Source organism: Anabrus simplex, chromosome 1 (assembly GCF_040414725.1).
Source record: "Anabrus simplex isolate iqAnaSimp1 chromosome 1, ASM4041472v1, whole genome shotgun sequence".
Lineage (NCBI taxonomy): Eukaryota > Metazoa > Arthropoda > Insecta > Orthoptera > Tettigoniidae > Anabrus > Anabrus simplex.
In genome coordinates, this window is record NC_090265.1 from 276,322,376 (window position 1) to 276,341,151 (window position 18,776).

Genomic DNA, 18,776 nt, shown 5'->3' on the forward strand with positions numbered 1-18,776 from the left:
TGATTATGTATTATTTGTATGTTAAGTAGTGATTTGTACATTTTTTATTGTTTATTTATTCCATAATGAATTCATCTTTGTAAATAAAATGTCCCAACTAACGTCGGTCTTTACCCGCAATCCCCTGTACACAACTGTAGGCAGCCGTATTTGGTGGGGGAGAGAGTAGAACTGAAGGCGTGGAGAGGGAAGGCGAGGCATGACAGCCTGCTGGCTGTGAGCGCTGACGTGTGCTGGCATGTACTGTACAATTCATTGCGCGCACCGCCAGCTTTGAGCTCCCAAATGGCCCCTTAAAAAGGACCAGCGAAAAATTAGACTTCCACTACCTGTTCCAGCTAAAAAAAACCTTCACGAATATGTAAAAATCAAATCGAAATTCGCCGTCTGACTTCGTACTGTTCCCTCATCAGTGTTTTCCATATTGTTATTTTGTTTAAGTGTTTTCCAAATTCATACATTCTCCACCATCGGTCGGTTCATTCTAAGTTATGATAAGTGTCGTACTTTCATACGTGTACATACAGGTTATGTCCCTTCCACATCATCTCACACCATTATTCACCCTTTGGTTTTCTCCACATATTTTCTTTTCATTCTTCAGCTGTGTTCTATTCTACCCTGGTGTCTTTTCTTGCATTTTATTTTATTAGTTTCTATTCTTCTACCACATTCGTCCCTGATTCGTCTATGTCCTCTGTCACTTCATACACACACACACACACAGTGCGATGGCTGTGAGCTTGCATCCGGGAGATAGTAGGTTCGAATCCCACTATTGGCAGCCCTGAAAATGGTTTTCCGTGGTTGCCCATTTTCACACCAGGCAAATGCTGGGGCTGTACCTTAATTAAGGCCACGGCCGCTTCCTTCCAACTCCTAGGCCTTTCCTATCCCATCGTCGCCATAAGACCTATCTGTGTCGGTGCGACGTAAAGCCCCTAGCAAAAAAAAAAAAAACAGTGCGATAGAACATCTTAATTGGAGCTTAATGCTGTCGTCAACTCCCACTTCGAACGCTGTGCCAACATACAGTGAGCCACGTGGTGACAAATGAGCGTACCACTACAGCTCCAACGATGATGCATTCATAAATTCAAACCCTCATTATTGTAGAAGTCGTCCTTGTGAATAGTTGAGATTTTGTTTCTGAAGACACGGAATAGAGTTCACTGCGAAACGTAAAGAGTTTCACGTTGGTTTCTCGACATGGCTTAGCCCAAAAGCTCATAATCCAAATGTCTACAAGTATGAGCCATGAAAGCATCAATGTTAACTTTAGACCTGGCTTATTGATTTCAATTTTTTAAATCCCTTGTCTGTGTATGGGATTGCATTTCAGCTGCTAAGAGAATTTTGTATGTAATGTACATATGTGTTCCAATCCTCTGATGATCCTATTTACCAAATGGGTATATGCAGTTCAGGGCTTGTAGGGGTTAGTTTGCATGCGGGAGAAATGGGTTTGCCCCCACTGGTCGGCAGCCCTAAAGATGGTTCCTGTGATTTTCCAGTTTCACACCAAGCAACTAATAAGTACTGTACCTTAATTAAGGTCATGGTTACTTCCCAGTCATAGCCCTGTCCTCTCCCTTCATTGCCTGCTTTCTGAGTTGGTGAAATATGAATTTAGATAATAGATGATGGTGTGGTAGTTGTTGTGAGTCACTTATTATCAAACATTATCACAAATGTCACCAGGGTATAGGACCGGCTGATGTCTATCAAGATTGAAACAGAATCAATCAGTGCCCACATTGTCTCCTGTTATGCACCCCAGACAGGTTGTATAGACAATGAATAGGAGAAATTCTGGGAGAGTCTTGATGTCCATCTGTGGACATTTGCCTCAGATGAGTCTGTCTTCATTGGAGGAGATTTGAATGGACACGTTGTTGCTCAGAGAGACAGATACATACAACGTCATGGGCTTTGTGTGGAAGATGATGATGGATGTCGCATACTAGACTGTGCAGTGTCCCATGACCTTCCTGTAATCAATATATTCTGAAGAAAGAGGTCAACCCATTTAGCCACATACACCAGTGGTGGACATGCAGTTCAGATTGGCTACTGGTTAATCAGACATTGAGAACTGAAGATTGTAACTAATACTAAAGTTATTCCATACGATAGCATACCTTACCAACATTGCTTTTTTGTATTAGATGTATAAATGAGCAAGAAGAAACAAACCATATCTTCCAGAACTGGATCTGAGCAAATCCAATGGTGCACAGAAACAAAAACAAAGCTGCACTAGCCAGTTTCACTGTGAGGCCAAATCAAACTGTCAAAGATCAATGGAAAGATGCTGTCAATCAGATACACCAGGCAGTCTGCAACATTTCGGGGAAAACAAAATCTGGGAGGAAATACATTGATTAACAAACAAGGTTTTGGGATGAAGAGTGCATTCAGTCAGGGAGAAAAGGCTAGCCTTCAAGACCTGGTGTAACACGTCTTGAAGTGAACCTTTGTCGATATCACTCACTGAAACAGTCTGCTAAGAGAGCAGTAGTCTTCATAAAAGATTACCTCTACAGAGACTTGTACAGTCAGCTGGATGAGCCAGGAGTAGCAACCAATATATACCAGCTCATCCAATCCAGTAATCATTCAACTCAAGACATAGGACATGTCATGCATATCAAGGGACATGACAAAACCATTCTACAAGAGCCATTAGCCAAGTTTATGGGGTAATTTTGTGAATTGCTGTTATAACGGTAGTGCGGACTCTCCCTGAGTTAGGCAAACCTCCAGCCATCTGTTGATAGAGAAATCTTACAGAGACAACCAGAACTATACTATCTACATGTAATTTACTGGTGTATCACAAGATGTCACTACTGTTGTGTTTTCTAAGTTGAGTATTGTTTCTGTGTTAGGTGTCCCGGCCTAGACAATTGTCTTTTGTTTTTAAGTTTCCACTACTGTCTTATGATGTAATGATCAACCAATCTGCTCACTGCCTTATGATGTCATTATCTACCAATCAGACTACTGCCTATTTTCATCATTTTGTACCAATCAGCACCCAGCCCGTCCCTTTATATAGAATGAGTTTGAGCTTAAAATGTCTGCCTTGATCTGAACTTCTGGAGTGGAACAAAAGGTGAAGTCTTATCCTGGGTGACGCCATACAAGGCTGGGGTAGCAGTAATGGCAGTGTGAAGGTAAGTAACAGTCTCATCTAAAAGGAAGATACCAGCGTTCCTCCATAACATGTAACAATTAGGGCATGCTGTGATTATCTTAATTTTAATGTAAGGTTTTAAGTTTATTGTGTAGGTTTCCTATGCTGTCTACAGGCATGATGTAAACCCTTTATGGGGACCTTACAAATGTAAGGATGTACGAGTGTGTACCTTTGTTTCCATTATTCACTTTGCTTTTTAGTGACTAAGTTTTCTAACTATAAATTTTATATCCTGTGTTTTGGACTTTTGTATTTTTTGTTCTTGTTTTAGTCATCATGTAGTATGGCCTGTCCTTTGTGTTGCCGGGCCTTCTGCCCTGTTAGGTTTTATGACAATTCATGTTTCGGGATTGTGAGAAGTATTCAGCATCCCTTTCGTTTTGGTTATTGGCCTTTCTATTAACCCTTATTTCCCCTTATCCTGGCTATATAGTATGAGGTTTGGCTGGTCGACCATTAAACTAAATTAAAAAACTGTAAATTGTAGTTTAGGATTTGAGGTCCTTCTTGAGATCCTTTGTAGTTGAGCGTTTGGTTCACCTCTTGGTAACTTAGTTCTGGAAGCTCCTGCTTCTTCCCCCTTCTGAACAAAGTAAGATTTAAGTATTCCCACTGTAGAGGAACTTCTGTTGTAAAGGCTAAAGCCTCATTGTCCTCACCCCCTGTGGGTAGGGGCAATAGAATAACACCCACGGTATCCCCTGCCTCTTGTGAGAGGCGACTAAAAGGGGCCCCAGGGGCTCTGTACATTGGAGCGTGGGTTGGCGTCCACGAGGCCCTTAGTTGAGTCCTGGCATTGCTTCCACTTACTTGTGCCAGGCTCCTCACTTTTATCTTTCCTATCCGACCTCCTTTGGTCAACTCTTGTTCTTTTCTGACCTCAACGGTATTAGAGCAGTCAAGGACTAGGGAGTCTTTCATTTTCATGCCTTTCGTAGCCCCTGTCTTCCTTTGGCCGATACATTCATTTTTTCAAAGTGTCTGATCCCTTCCATTTTTTCTCTCTGATTAGCGTTATATAGAGGATGGTTGCCTAGTTGTACTTCCTCTTAAAACAATAATCACCACCGCCACCACCACCACCACCTCATTGTTCTCTATATTATACCGACTGACTGACTTTCAGCCTGTCAGCTCAATATATATATATATTCAACAAACAGTCCAGAAATGTCGACTTCTGGATATGTTCTTGCAACACTCTAAATGGAACAAATCTGAACATACAAGGAACAATCGATTGACCAGCCTCTCGATTGGAGTCGATCAAATTCAAATGTTCGATTACGGTTTATAAACACATAATTATGGACAAGTCTGTAACATTCCTAATGTTTCTACATGTATCTGGGTAATAAATCTTTACTCTAAGTTTCCAGAAACCTCCATATGTATCAGAATGATAGTAGATTATACCCATAATATGAATATTACAGAGTTTGGTACTGTTTTCGACTACACAGATTTTGAGGTTAGACGTATTCACAATATGTACTTGAGGTTATACAAATGTACAATACACTTAACATTTAATAAAAGATAATTAAAATATTTTAAACATAATAATTGAAGGTTTTACAAGAGTTAGTTTATATTTAGGATGGGATACATACGACATAATCTTCCTGTCGAAAAAGTGGACATCTGAAAAAAGTTTTAGAAATAGATTTCCATTAAGTTAGATAGATGTCCATTAAGGTTAATCGTGGATATATTGTAGGAGAGTAAAATCTCTGTTTTGGTTTTCCTGTAAAACTCCAGTCCGTTCAGGGATTTTGAAATGGCGTGGACCCTAAAACATACCTTTGGATGGTGTATTCTAAATATGAAGTTTGGTTAAAATTTGGCCTGTGGTTTACAGTTTTAAGAAATCACCTCTGTGCACACCTGCTTTTGGATTATGTCCATTAATTCCATTAATATCTTACATATTAATCCTCCTATCGATAAAGTGTACATAAGGAAAAAAGTTTTAGAAGTTTAATTACCACTGATGTTGGTAGACTTCCGTTAACATTTATCATGGATATTTTGTGGTTGAGTAAAATCACTGGTTCAGTCTGCATACAAAGACCCAGTCCATTCAGGAATTTTGAAATGGTGTGGACCCTGAAATCTGCGTTTGGATAGGGGGATTCTAAATATGAAGTTTGATTAAAATATGTCTAGTAGTTTTCCAATTATAAGAAGTCCGCCATGCATGCGCCTGCTTTTGGGGCTATGTCTGCTAGAATTTCCACTGTAAAACATTTTGTTGATAATATCTCCCTTATTAATCTTTCTATTGAAGAAGTATACTTGAGTGAAAAGTTTTAGAAATAGATTTCCATTAAGGTGGAAGATTTCTATTAAGGTTTTTGTTCTCAATGCAGTTTTATTTTGGTGGAAATAAATATCACATGAGATACGTTCACTTCCTTGCACAAAACTACTTTATTGCCGCTACGTGTAATCCTTAACGACACACAGTTATACACAGTTATATACAACACAATACTATTAAGGGAAACACACTCAAGCAGTTCACTGTCGATTCCGTCAAATACAGATATCAACAAATCCTCACACTGATCAGTCAATTCACCAACAGACAGTCGATTCTGAAAAGTACGGATATCAGCAACTCCATACATACACTGGTTATTCACTATACCATCACAAGGCAAAACTGACTACCCTCTCACTCAAGTCGATTCTGACAAATACAGATATCAACTCACTCCAACCACATTCTCTTACTGCACTGTCTCTCTCTGTCACTGTCTCACTGACTGACTGACTCATTAACTCCCACTGTCTAACTTCTCGGCCTGTCAGCTGTCGACAAACAGTCTAGAAATATTGACTTCTGGAAATGTTCTTGCAACACTTTAAGTGGAACACATCCAAACATAAAAGGAACAATCGATCAACCGGTCCCTCGATTGGAGTAAATCAAACTTTAATATTCTATTACATGTACACAGACCGCATGGACAAGTCTATAACATTCCTAATGTTTCTACATGTATCTGGATAATACATCATTACTGTAAGTTTCCAGGATGTATCAGAATGAGAGTGGATTACACTCGATATATGGATATTACAGAGTTTTCTACAGTTTTCAGCTACACAGATTTTGAGGTTAGACGTATTCACAATATGTATTTGAGGTTATACAAATGTACCATACACATTTACAGGGTATAGTCGTACTGAGCATTTAATAAAAGATAATTAAAATATATTAAACATAATAATTGAAGGTTTTGCAAGCATTAGGTTATAAGTAGGTTGGCGTATGTACTACAAGGTTGATCATGGATATTTTGTAGGAGAATAAAATCACTGTTTCAGTCATCCTATAAACCCCCAGTCCATTCAGGGATTTTGAAATAATATGGACCGACACCTACCTTCAGATAGGCAGATTATAAATATGAAGTTTGGTTAAGATATATCCATTGGTTTTCCAAAGATAAGAAATCAGCTCTACGCACGCCTACTTTTGGACTAAGTCTGTTAGGGCTTAGACTGTAAAACATTCCATTAATAATGGGTGGTATGAATAAAAACGAGAATATAGTATGTACTCAACTTTTCTGAGAATATACTCCACTTCATAAGAATAAAGTGTATATCCAGAAGGAGTTTAATAAAGGGACCCTAATTTTACTGCCAGTGCTGGCTGGCTTGATTGGTGGGAAAAACGGTGCGGCATTGGGCAGCTTAATATCTGTGGAGAAAAACTGTCAGCTAAATCCGATGAGGTTGTGAAATTTAAAAGACAATTTCAAGAAATAATTCTTGCTAAAGGATTAACCGGTGATCAGATTTTTAATTTTGATGAGACTGGGCTGAATTTCAAGGTGCTGACATCAAAACTCTTGCTGCCCAAGCCAAGACGTCTGCACCTGGCTACAAGCGTAGTAAGAAAAGAGTACTGCATCTACTGTACAATTGAATGAATAAGTCAATAAATAGAGTCCCGTAAAACATAGTACGTATTACAGTATAGCCTTCCTGTTTGTTTTAGTTCATTTTCAAAGTTATTCTGTATTATCCGACATTTTCGGTGATCCGACGTACTCCAGGTCCCGTTTAAGTCGGATAATCGAGACTACTGTAGATGGTCATTATTATTGACTGTAGGAAAATTTTGCCAAAATAATCTGTCTACAGACACACGGTCGTTAAAATGTTATTTATATAGATTACTAGCAAGATACCCATGCTTCGCTACGGTATTATACTGAAATTTATAATTGAATGCTTATTGTTTTAGATACATAATCCGCCGAAATTCGCGATCTGACTCGTTTTCTGCGAGAATCCACCAAAATTCCCGATCTGACTCGTTTTCTATTAGATTCCGGCACGTTTCCTCCCATTTTTCAATCTTCCTTTCCAGCAATCGATTTCGTACTTCCCGGGCTAGGCTCAGGTATTCCTCCCGGTCAGTTGGGTCCGTAAATCTTTGCCATCTTTTCCTATAATCATTTTAATATGTATAAAATCCTTCAGGAGATCCGGCGTGGTGTCATATTGGGTGCTTTGGCGGCGCTGAACCCGCGGCCGGACTGCATTCTTAGTCACTACCCATCCAGGAGCCGTTTCCAGCGCGGTCCGCACATTTGATGACGATCCGGAACATTATTATTATTATTATTATTATTATTATTATTATTATTATTATTATTATTATTATGTGTTGCTGGAATGGCTGATGACAGGGAAAACCGGAGTATCCGGAGAAAAACCTGTCCCGCCTCCGTTTTTTCCAGCACAAATGTCACATGGATTGACCGGGATTTGAACCACGGAACGCAGCTGTGAGAGGCCGGCGCGATGCCGCCTGAGCAACGGAGGATACTTATAAGTACATTAAGAACAGTAAAATCAATTGGTCTCACCTCCTTCTACACCCCACCGCCCCCCCCCCCCCCCACCCCTCAAAAATAATTAAAAGAAGGCTTGTTTCTTTATGTTTAAAGGAGATTCCAAACACCAATGTTCACGTCTATTGCCTTCAGTTTTGAGATATAAGTATCCCCATAAAAATAATTTACTTTTTTCACTTCATTTCACACTACTCTCCCCCCGCCCCCTAAGTGAATTTTCCCGCAAAAAATACTTGTTTCTTTAATAGTAAAAGATCTTCTAAATACCAATTATCATGACTCTAACTTCTTCAGTTTTTGATTTATGTGTCCCCATGAAAGGAATTCAACTCCTTTACACTCCCACCCTCCAAGATGGTTTCCCCACCAAAACGCGTTTTTCTTTGTTTTTAAAGGAGATCTAAATACGAATTTTCACGTCTGTAACAACTTTAGTTTTTATTAGATGTATGCATTCTCATACAATTAAGTTAATTAAATTTTTAATTCTTTCACCCCCCCTCCCCCTTCATTGGATTTTCCGAGAATACGTCTTTCTTTACTTTTAAAGCAGATTGCAAAGATCAAATTTCACGTCTGTGTCATCTTCATTTTTGAGATATCAGTAGCCTAAATAAAAGAATTCAACACCATTTTCAGTCACTTTTACCCACCCCCCACCACCCAAGTGGTATTTCCGAAAACTAAAAATACACGATTCGTTATGTTTAATAGAGATAAAAAATACCATTTTTCACTTCTGTAACATGTTAAGTTTTTTTAGATATACTGTAAAAATTCTCATTTTAAAATTTCACCCCTTTTGAGTTCCCCTTAAGTGGGGTTTCAAAAAACAAATCACCTATGTTTCTTTACATTTACAGGAGATTCCAAACACCCACTTTTTACATCTGTAACATTTTACGTTTCCAAGATATTTTGTAGATATAGCCTTTCAAAAAATTCACCCCAATTTATCACTCCTGTTTAACCGCCATTAATTGGATTTTCCAAAAACTAAAAAATACGTGTTGCTTTATTTTTAAAGGAGGTCCCATATACAAATTTTCAGTTCTGTAATATCTTCAGGTTCTGAAATATAAGTATCCTCATTAAAGGCATTCAGCCCATTTTTCACCCTTTTACACCCCTCCTATTGGGATTTACAGGAAACAAAAAAATATGTGTTCCTTTATTTTTAGAGGAGATTCTAACTACCAATTTTTACATCTGTAAATTTTAAAGTTTTAAGATGTAGACACACTCATTTTAAAAAATTCACACCCCCCTTTTCACCCCCCCCCCCAATATTTGAATTTTCCAAAAACGAAAAAATACGTGTGTTTCTTTATTTTTGAAAGAGATCAAAAGTACCAATTTTCAGGTCTGTAATATCTTCAGTTTCTGAGATATAAGCACCTGTATCCTGATTTGGCATTAACCCCTTTTTCACCCTTTTTCACCCCTCCTATTGGGATTGTCTGAAAACAAAAAAATACGTGTTTCCTTATTTTTAAAGAAGATTCTACATACCAATTCTCACATCTCTAAACTTTTAAAGTTTTGAGATATAAACACACTCATTTTAAAATTTCACCCCCCTTTTCACCCCCTTAGCGACGGATTATCCAAAAATCCTCTCTTAGCGAGCACCTACATCTTAATATGAATATATCCCCAAAATTTCATTTCTTTATGTCCAGTAGTTTTGGCTCGGCGATGATGAATCAGTCAGTCAGTCAGTCAGTCAGTCAGTCAGTCAGTCAGGACAAGCTACTTTATATATATATAGATTTTGCTGAAACTTCTCAAATGGGCTAATTAACTTAAGATGCATTGCCATATTGTTATAATGACATACTATTTGATTTATGCAAGATTTGAAACATAGCAACATTAAATTTTATCTGAAATACCTCTTGTTTCACTTTTTTTTTTCTTGGTGAGTGTATAATAGTGGTTGTTCTAAATAAATAACATATATTTTATTGTTGCAGTTTATGGACTACCTTTTTTCAAAACAAAATGAAATTTGGGACCCTCAGTATGATCAAGTATATCAAGACATGACAAGACCATTATCTCACTATTGGATCGCTTCATCTCATAACACGTAATTTAATACTATAATTTGCTACTTTATTTAATATAGTATATTCTGTGGCAAAAAAGAACTAGTGATTTATCACTATCTTGTTGACATTTCAGGTATTTAACTGGAGACCAGTTCTCAAGTGAGTCATCAGTTGAAGCATATGTGCGTTGTTTGAGGATGGGTTGTCGTTGTATTGAGCTTGACTGTTGGGATGGACCTGATGGAATGCCATTTATATTTCATGGACATACCCTGACCACAAAGATAAAATTTCTAGATGTCATCAAGACCATCAAAGAACATGCATTTGTCACATCAGAGTAAGTATTTTTATGTAATTATGTAATTAACTTACTTAAGGAACTCTATTGGTTAAAGTTTTCACATGAAAGACATTGAATGGCTTGCTGTAACAACATTTATTTATCAGTGTATTATGTTATGTTTGGTCTGGGTTTAATAATTTTCAGTGGCACAAAGTTTAATTTTTTTGCTTCTGCTATATTACGTCAGAAGGAATATTGGAAGGATATTTCTGTATAATCTGAGCTGATCATCAGAAACAAAAATAAGTTGTGCAGGATGATATCCATCCAGAAATACCAGTATAAATCCTAAAGGTGGGAGAAAACTAATGCCACCAAAATAATCGTTGTAAGTTTAATTACTCATTAGGGCTTGTATACATTATTCTATATAGGGTAAAAATGGTATCATTAGTACATTGTATTTTGATGAAATAGGAGTGCAAAGGATGTACCAAACAAGGTTTATATAGTATGAATATAGTACAATCGTGACAGAAGAACCACCATTCTTAACTGTTGGAAAGAATCTTTCAGAAAAATGCTGACTGAAGTAAAAGTAAACAAAGAAAAAGTAAGAAAAAAATTCCACTACAGCCTTGAGGGGCTTTGGCCTACCAAGCAACTACTGCCCAGCTCACAGGCCTGCAGATTACAAGGTGATGTGTGGTGACAGCAACAAATTTTCTCGGACATTATTGTTGGCTTTCTAGACTAGGGCCACGATCTCAGTTTCAAATATTTCCTCAGTTGTTCTTACATGGGCTGAGTGGACCTCGAAACACGCCTTTGGAGAGACCTGGTGCAAGTCTTTCTAGTACTGTGTGTGGTTTTTTAAATTTTTTTTTGGGAGGGGGGCATGCATACATCATTGTCCAGGAAGCCTAATAACCCTAATAACTTCAGGTACTTTGAAACATGTGTAAATGATGGACACTCTAGCTCAGAAATGAACAACTGGAGAATGAAAACTGATGTGTTGTGTGATAAGAGGATGCCACTGAAACTCAAAGGCAAAATTTGCAAAAGCAACCTGCACCCTGTACTTCTATATGGACTAGGAACAGTGCCTGTGACCAAAGCAATGGAAAGAAAACTAGAGGTCATGGAAATTAGGATGCTAAGATGGTCACAGGCTGTGACAAGATATGATCGAGTGAGAAACGATGCGGTGAGGAATTACTTTCATGTAACATGTGTCAAGGACCATATTAGGACTGTTATATTTTCAAAGAACAGTGTTTAAGGATAATGGAACACTGCCTGAGTGGAAGTAAACAGTAGTGTACAATCATGCTGGTGCTGGAAATGGAATTGTTGTTGTTGTTATGGGTAGAGGTAGCGGGGGTTGGTGGCGGTGGTGGGTCTGGTCCCAGAACTCCACGTCAAGTTATTGACAGTTACCAGCAGATGAAATGAGAAATTCTACTGGCTACTGAAGGATTAGAAGTTGCAGCTTGGGATACCTGGTAAAGTCATTAATTGTAGATGGATTAAGCGACACCAGTTAGGCTTTGGTACTGATCCAAAAGTAATAAGAGAATTTAAACTGCTTCTGTTTGCAGTAAAGTGTTTGCAGTTTGGTGTGCCACATCAGGATACCTGCTTTTGCTATTCAGTACAGCATTGAGACCAGCCTAGTTCACTTAAAGTACAAAGTTTATTATTTTATGTTTAGAACTGTTTGCAAGTTTTATCATGTCTTTTCTTAAAAGAAATCGTGATGAGTACAGAACACTGATTCTGACTCTAATTCAAAAGATGGAAATTATAAATGAAGTGTAAAAGAGTAGACACTCTGTTGACCATGTTCGTAGATTCTATAGGCTTCCGTTCTTTCAAAATTGTCCAAGGCTGTAATACATCTATGGGCTTGGAGATAAGATTTAATTTAAAATCCCTACCTGCAAATTTTACAGGCTTGGTTATAGCTACGTGTCCACGGTACTCTGTGGGTTAAAGTTCTGCCACTAGATGGTGCCTGATACCAGTTATAATTTTTTTTTTTTCACAAAACAAGAAGAATGGAGTGTAGAGAAGTGGAAGAATGTAATGTATCATCCATGATGGTAATAGTAAAGATGGTGGGGAAAAACTTCGAGCATAGAAATAGATAGAGAGGGCGCTCCGTATGTTTCTACCGGCCAAGGGTGGCACCAACATCAAGCTCTGAGCGATCAGCTGATGTAGGGCAAAACAAGGCGGTCTTCCATAAGAACAGCATTGCGGAGTGTTTTTAAATCCTGATTTAAGAGAGCTCCTTATGATTAATTTATTTAAACTATCGAAGATGGTGATAAATGCAATTCCCAAGGAATATTTCTGTTCCTTTTTGTATGAAAAATTTTAAGTATCATTTTATATGTGTGATATTCTGATGTGTTTATGTATCAGTTAAGCGGTGCGGTGACGTGAATAGGTCTCACACGTTGTTAACTTATTTTAGTTCTCCTAATTTCACAATTTTAATTTTTCTCCGTAATATTCGTCTGAAATAGTTATTTTTAAAATATTTTCACAGTGCTGTAAATAATAAATTCAACAAAACATGTCAATAACCTGTTTCTAATAATGCCGATATTATGCTGGTTAAGCCTTATAAATCAAGAAACGTGACCGATAACGCAATCGTCCCCACTACACCTATAATAATTACGGCCAAAGAAAGTTTGAAATTACCAATACTTAATGCAGGTGATAACTTCAAGGTTCTGTTATTAAAGAACAGCTGTCACTATCATCACACTTATTCACAGACCTTCAAATTTAATTTACAGATGTACATTTAGGCATGATGATAGCTATTGTTTTACAGGGCCTAACATCTAGGTTATCAGCCACTATCATGCATGAACGCACAAAGAACAACCTACCATCTAGGTTAGCAGCCACTATCAGATATGAATAAGTACACACACATCAAAAGTTGTTCAACTGTTCTAAATACACAAACTATAACTGAGTTAGTTAAGCCTAATGAGATGTAACATTCACAAAACCATCCTTAAAAATGTACAATAACATAATTTACAATATGAGGAAAGACAGGAAGCCATGTAGGCTACAACTCACCAAAACAGCTGCAGCCAGTTAATACACAAATGTATGATAGAACACAGGAAACAAATATTTACATGTAAGTTATTCACCATTCTTCTCCAGGCTGAAGATCAGGAATGTTTTGAAAACCAGAGAACTGTATGTCTTCACAATACTGTCCTAAATCACTGATGATTGAACAATATGTACTTGTTCAATACACTTCTTACTTTCTTTCTGTCTCTTTCCTCATCTATCTTAGCACATTCATGTCGCATTCTAGAATTGACATAACACTTCACAGTTAACTTAACCAAGTCCATTTCATGGCTCTGCGATGGTTCTTGCTAAAGTAAATGGTCCTTCATACAATAAAACAAGGTTCCATTCACTGACCTCAACAAACTTCTTTGCTCCTTAGTACATTGATATTTCTGAGTGCACTTTCAGTCAACGTACACAACACTATCACATCTTAGGAGGGCACGATTAATCCCTCATCTCCAGAGTACACCTTCTCTTTGATTAAAGTGTAGTCTGTGTAGTTCTCTCTGGCACTTCTCAGAGCACTCAAGCATACTGCACATTTGATAAGGCATTCCACCTTCCTCACCACAAATCCAGCAATATATGTCTCAACATCACTCACAAATGGGGACAAACCAGGCTTTTTCTATGCAATTTTAATGTGTTACAAACATAAAAAACACGTATTTTTGTTTATGTGATAAGTTACTTGAATCTGCTCCTTTTACCCCATGTTGAACTAGTAATCTTTTGTATGCAGCTTTAAACTGAGCAGCAGTAGGGTTATTGTTATTATCACCACCTCTCCTAATGACAGAGAACAATACGGTACCTCCAAGTAGTCCTGACTGAATTTGTACAATAACAAGTATTTCAGTTTATGCTGCTCACTGAGTAGGCCTGCTAAATACTTATAGTGGCCAAGGCAACTTCTTATGCACACCAAAAATCCAAGAAATCCAATCTTCTTTCTTGAGTGGAGAACAGAAGAGTCTAATGAACTTGATGTTAATAGCTGCATGATTATGATTCTGCCTTGCTGAGGAAATCCTTTATAAAAACCTCTGTTGAGGGAGAGAATGTGCACTTATATCCCTTTTGTTCAAACTGTCAAATATGTTATTAAAAATTTCTACAAATTCAGCTGTAGCTTCACAATCTTTAAATAAATCATACCCTGAATTTTTCAAACACCTGAGTGCCTGAGCCACACTGTTACTCAAAGTTGGGGCTGCTAATCTGACTTTCACCTTTTCCGATTCCCAATTAATATGGCACTTATGAATCTTAGTAGCAAGCGTTAATCCCTCTTCTAGTTGTATGTCCACTAGTTTTCCTACATATGTCCATTATATGGCACTACCTTCACTGTTAAAAATTGTGCCCAAAGAATTTCTCACCAATTTCAGCATGTGGCACACACCTAGAAAAATAAACACTGGCTCTTTCATCACTGGGTGCTCAAATGAGGTTTTCTCATTGGCTTGGTGAATATCCAGGCCCAGAAATTTTACCATTTACAAGTTGCTGGCTGCCCCATCAAACTTTAAACTGACTACATGAATACCAGTGTCATGCAATATGGTCAGCGCAGTGGTTAGTAAATTTGCCTTATCTTCTCCTGACAAGCTATCAATTAAAAAATAAGCTATGGGAACCTTCCAATGGTCATTGATGGCATTTACCAGAAACACAAAGGCCTCCTTTGCTTCTGGGAGTGAACCATCATCAACATCAGCTCCCATGTCCACATAACCACATGTGGCCTTTCCATCCCATTCTATCTTTTCCTGATGGACATTTCATCAGTGATAAGGCTACAAAGGACAGGTTTACCTGTGGCATTACCTTCTTCCACTTTAAGCTTTAGAGCTTCTTTTTTGCCGAGCTCGATAGCTGCAGTCACTTAAGTGCAGCCAGTATCCAATATTCGGGAGATAGTGGGTTCGAACCCCACTGTCGGCAGCCCTGAAGATGGTTTTCCGTGGTTTCCCATTTTCATACCAGGCAAGATGAAGTGCTAGGGCTGTTTCGACTTTTAGATAGCTTACGATGCCTGGAATATTTGTTCAGGTGTCTTGGAAATTCAAAAACAGTCGGAACTGATCCTTTCAGAGGAACTGGATGGCTAAACCGCTCTTTGTCGAAGCAGTTCGGTTCAAAATGTTTTGAACAAAGTTTACTAAATTTTGATGGCTGAAAACCCTCTCCATATTTATGGCCCATTTCTTCAGCAATTCGGGATCCGAAGGGAAACTTAAATAAGTGAATAACATAATCAGTTATGCTCAGAGGGTGATATCCACCAATTGATCCCACAATAACCCATTGTTAACCCCCTCCTCCAACATTTATATCTTACATTAAATAAATTATGATGTTACTTCATTTGAGTGGCTTGGGACATATTGACCATCATCCCCTTATGCTCAGGTGTTTGTTGAATTTGTCTGGTAACCTTGTGTATGTAACTAGTTTTTAAGGTCTAGGATTCAAGTAGGGGAGGGGGGTTGCTTTAAACAAGGTACCATCCCGGCATTTTCCTGGAAGGAGTATTGGAAAACCCGGACATCCGGCTCAGCCGCGTGGTCATGGTGCGCGACTTACGGCTGTGCTGTGAGGTCCAGAAATAAATTTATGCTACCAGGAAAAACGAGTATGTCAAAAAAGTTCCAAGTAAGATAAGTCCACGATGTAGTTATAAGTCAGAACTAAACTATATGCAGGCCTACTTAGGCCTAATACTTCATTTGGTCCCAACGGTACAAGTAAACATGTTAATAACATCTATGCGAAAAGAGTACAAGTCATTTTCTGCCTTATACTCGTTTTCCTTGGCAGCCTAGATACTGTATGAAATCAAGGCAGTGTATTTTGAGTTACAGATTTTAATCCTTGCCCGTGAAAAAATATCTTACTCCCCTTTTCAAATCTCTGACTGCAATGGTAAGCAGAGCAAGATATGACAATTTTTGCTATATTCTTTCAGACTGGTGTACTTCACTTATCACATAAACGAAAATACGTGTTTTTTATGTTTGTAACACATTAAAATTGCATAGAAAAAGCCTGGTTTGTCGACAATGAATCCTTGAAATCGCTCCGCTTATGCCGATGGCCCGCGCAATTTACGATAGGTGCCCAACATCAGCTGATTTGTATCTTGGCGCCACGTTCTGCTGGCAGCGCCCCCTCTATCTATTTGTATGCTCGAAGGGGAAAAAGCTAAAAAAAAAAAGAGGAAATAATTAATGCAGAAGGTGATGTAGACAAATCTGATACTGAAATACAATGACTGACAGAGCAAATGCAACACCAAGAAGGAGTGGTTCGAAAGGGATGAAAGTTGGGGAAAAAACAGAGACGGCACGGACGAATAATTGATGTTTATTTCAAACCGATATGCAGGTTACACAATGCGCACGGCATCGACTCAGTAGGATGTAGGACCACCGCGAGCGGCGATGCACGCAGAAGCACGTCGAGGTACAGAGTCAATAAGAGTGCGGATGGTGTCCTGAGGGATGGTTCTCCATTCTCTGTCAACCATTTGCCACAGTTGGTCGTCCGTACGAGGCTGGGGCAGAGTTTGCAAACGGCGTCCAATGAGATCCCACACGTGTTCGATTGGTGAGAGATCCAGAGAGTACGCTGGCCACGGAAGCATCTGTACACCTCGTAGAGCCTGTTGGGAGATGCGATCAGTGTGTGGGCAGGCATTATCCTGCTGAAACAGAGCATTGGGGCCCCTGAAGGTATGGGAGTGCCACCGGCCGCAGCACATGCTGCACGTAGCGGTGGGCATTTAACGTGCCTTGAATACGCACTAGAGGTGACGTGGAATGATACGCAATAGCGCCCCAAACCATGATGCCGCGTTGTCTAGCGGTAGGGCGCTCCACAGTTACTGCCGGATTTGACCTTTCTCCACGCCGACGCCACACTCGTCTGCGGTGACTATCACTGACAGAACAGAAGCGTGACTCATCGGAGAACACGACGTTCCGCCATTCCCTCATCCAAGTCGCTCTAGCCCGGCACCATGCCAGGCGTGCACGTCTATGCTGTGGGGTCAATGGTAGTCTTCTGAGCGGACGCCGGGAGTGCAGGCCTCCTTCAACCAATCGACGGGAAATTGTTCTGGTCGATATTGGAACAGCCAGGGTGTCTTGCACATGCTGAAGAATGGCGGTTGACGTGGCGTGCGGGGCTGCTACCGCTTGGCGGCGGATGCGCCGATCCTCGCGTGCTGACATCACTCGGGCTGCGCCTGGACCCCTCGCACGTGCCACATGTCCCTGCGCCAACCATCTTCGCCACAGGCGCTGCACCGTGGACGCATCCCTATGGGTATCGGCTGCGATTTGACGAAGCGACCAACCTGCCCTTCTCAGGCCGATCACCATACCCCTCGTAAAGTCGTCTGTCTGCTGGAAATGCCTCCGTTGACGGCGGCCTGGCATTCTTAGCTATACACGTGTCCTGTGGCACACGACAACATGTTCTACAATGACTGTCGGCTGAGAAATCACGGTACGAAGTGGGCCATTCGCCAACGCCGTGTCCCATTTATCGTTCGCTACGTGCGCCGCACAGCGGCGCATTTCACATCATGAGCATACCTCAGTGACGTCAGTCTACCCTGCAATTGGCATAAAGTTCTGACCACTCCTTCTTGGCGTTGTATTTGCTCTGTCAGTCAGTGTAAATGAATTGGGAGAAACTAGTGGCGAGTTTGAAGGTCTCCTGCAGTTCCTCTTAAAGTCTGTTGGTTCTGTGGAGATGTCGCTGATGACTGATCAAGCCAATCTTTGCATGAAACATGCGGCCACACAAGTCACATCTAAAGGTGGGTGGAGGACATGGTTGGATCTGACATAGTTTTCGCTTTTCATGTGTTTCAATTTATTGTCTGCGACATGCCTACTCAAACAGTGAGACACCTTCTGCAGTGGTTTTGTGCTAGAGAACATGGTTTTGTGCAGTTGTTGCCCAGGTGTTAGCATGTATATTGGTGCTGTTCATAGTCTTCTTAAGTTGGTCTTTATAATGTTTCAAAGGAGCACCTTGAGGCCTTTTGCCATGACCAATCTCACCATAGAGAAGTTGTTTAGGCAGTCTGCTATCATTCATACGCTGGATGAGACCAACCCATCTAAGCTGATGAGTTATGATGAAGGCTTCTATGCTGTCCATATGTGCCTTGTCAAGAACTGCTGCATTGCTTATGTAGTCATCCCATTTGA

General features: G+C 39.6%; 1 protein-coding gene across 2 annotated transcripts in view; it reads left to right on the forward strand.

Moving 5' to 3' along the window:
• Window positions 1–18,776, forward strand: part of LOC136886934 (1-phosphatidylinositol 4,5-bisphosphate phosphodiesterase gamma-1-like) — a 737,826-nt gene that overhangs the window by 177,228 nt on the left and 541,822 nt on the right. For both annotated transcript variants that reach the window (XM_068231056.1, XM_068231055.1), the window contains 2 exons: window positions 10,062–10,177; window positions 10,273–10,479. In XM_068231056.1, the coding sequence (XP_068087157.1) occupies window positions 10,062–10,177; window positions 10,273–10,479 (323 nt within the window). The remainder of the gene's footprint in view (window positions 1–10,061; window positions 10,178–10,272; window positions 10,480–18,776) is intronic.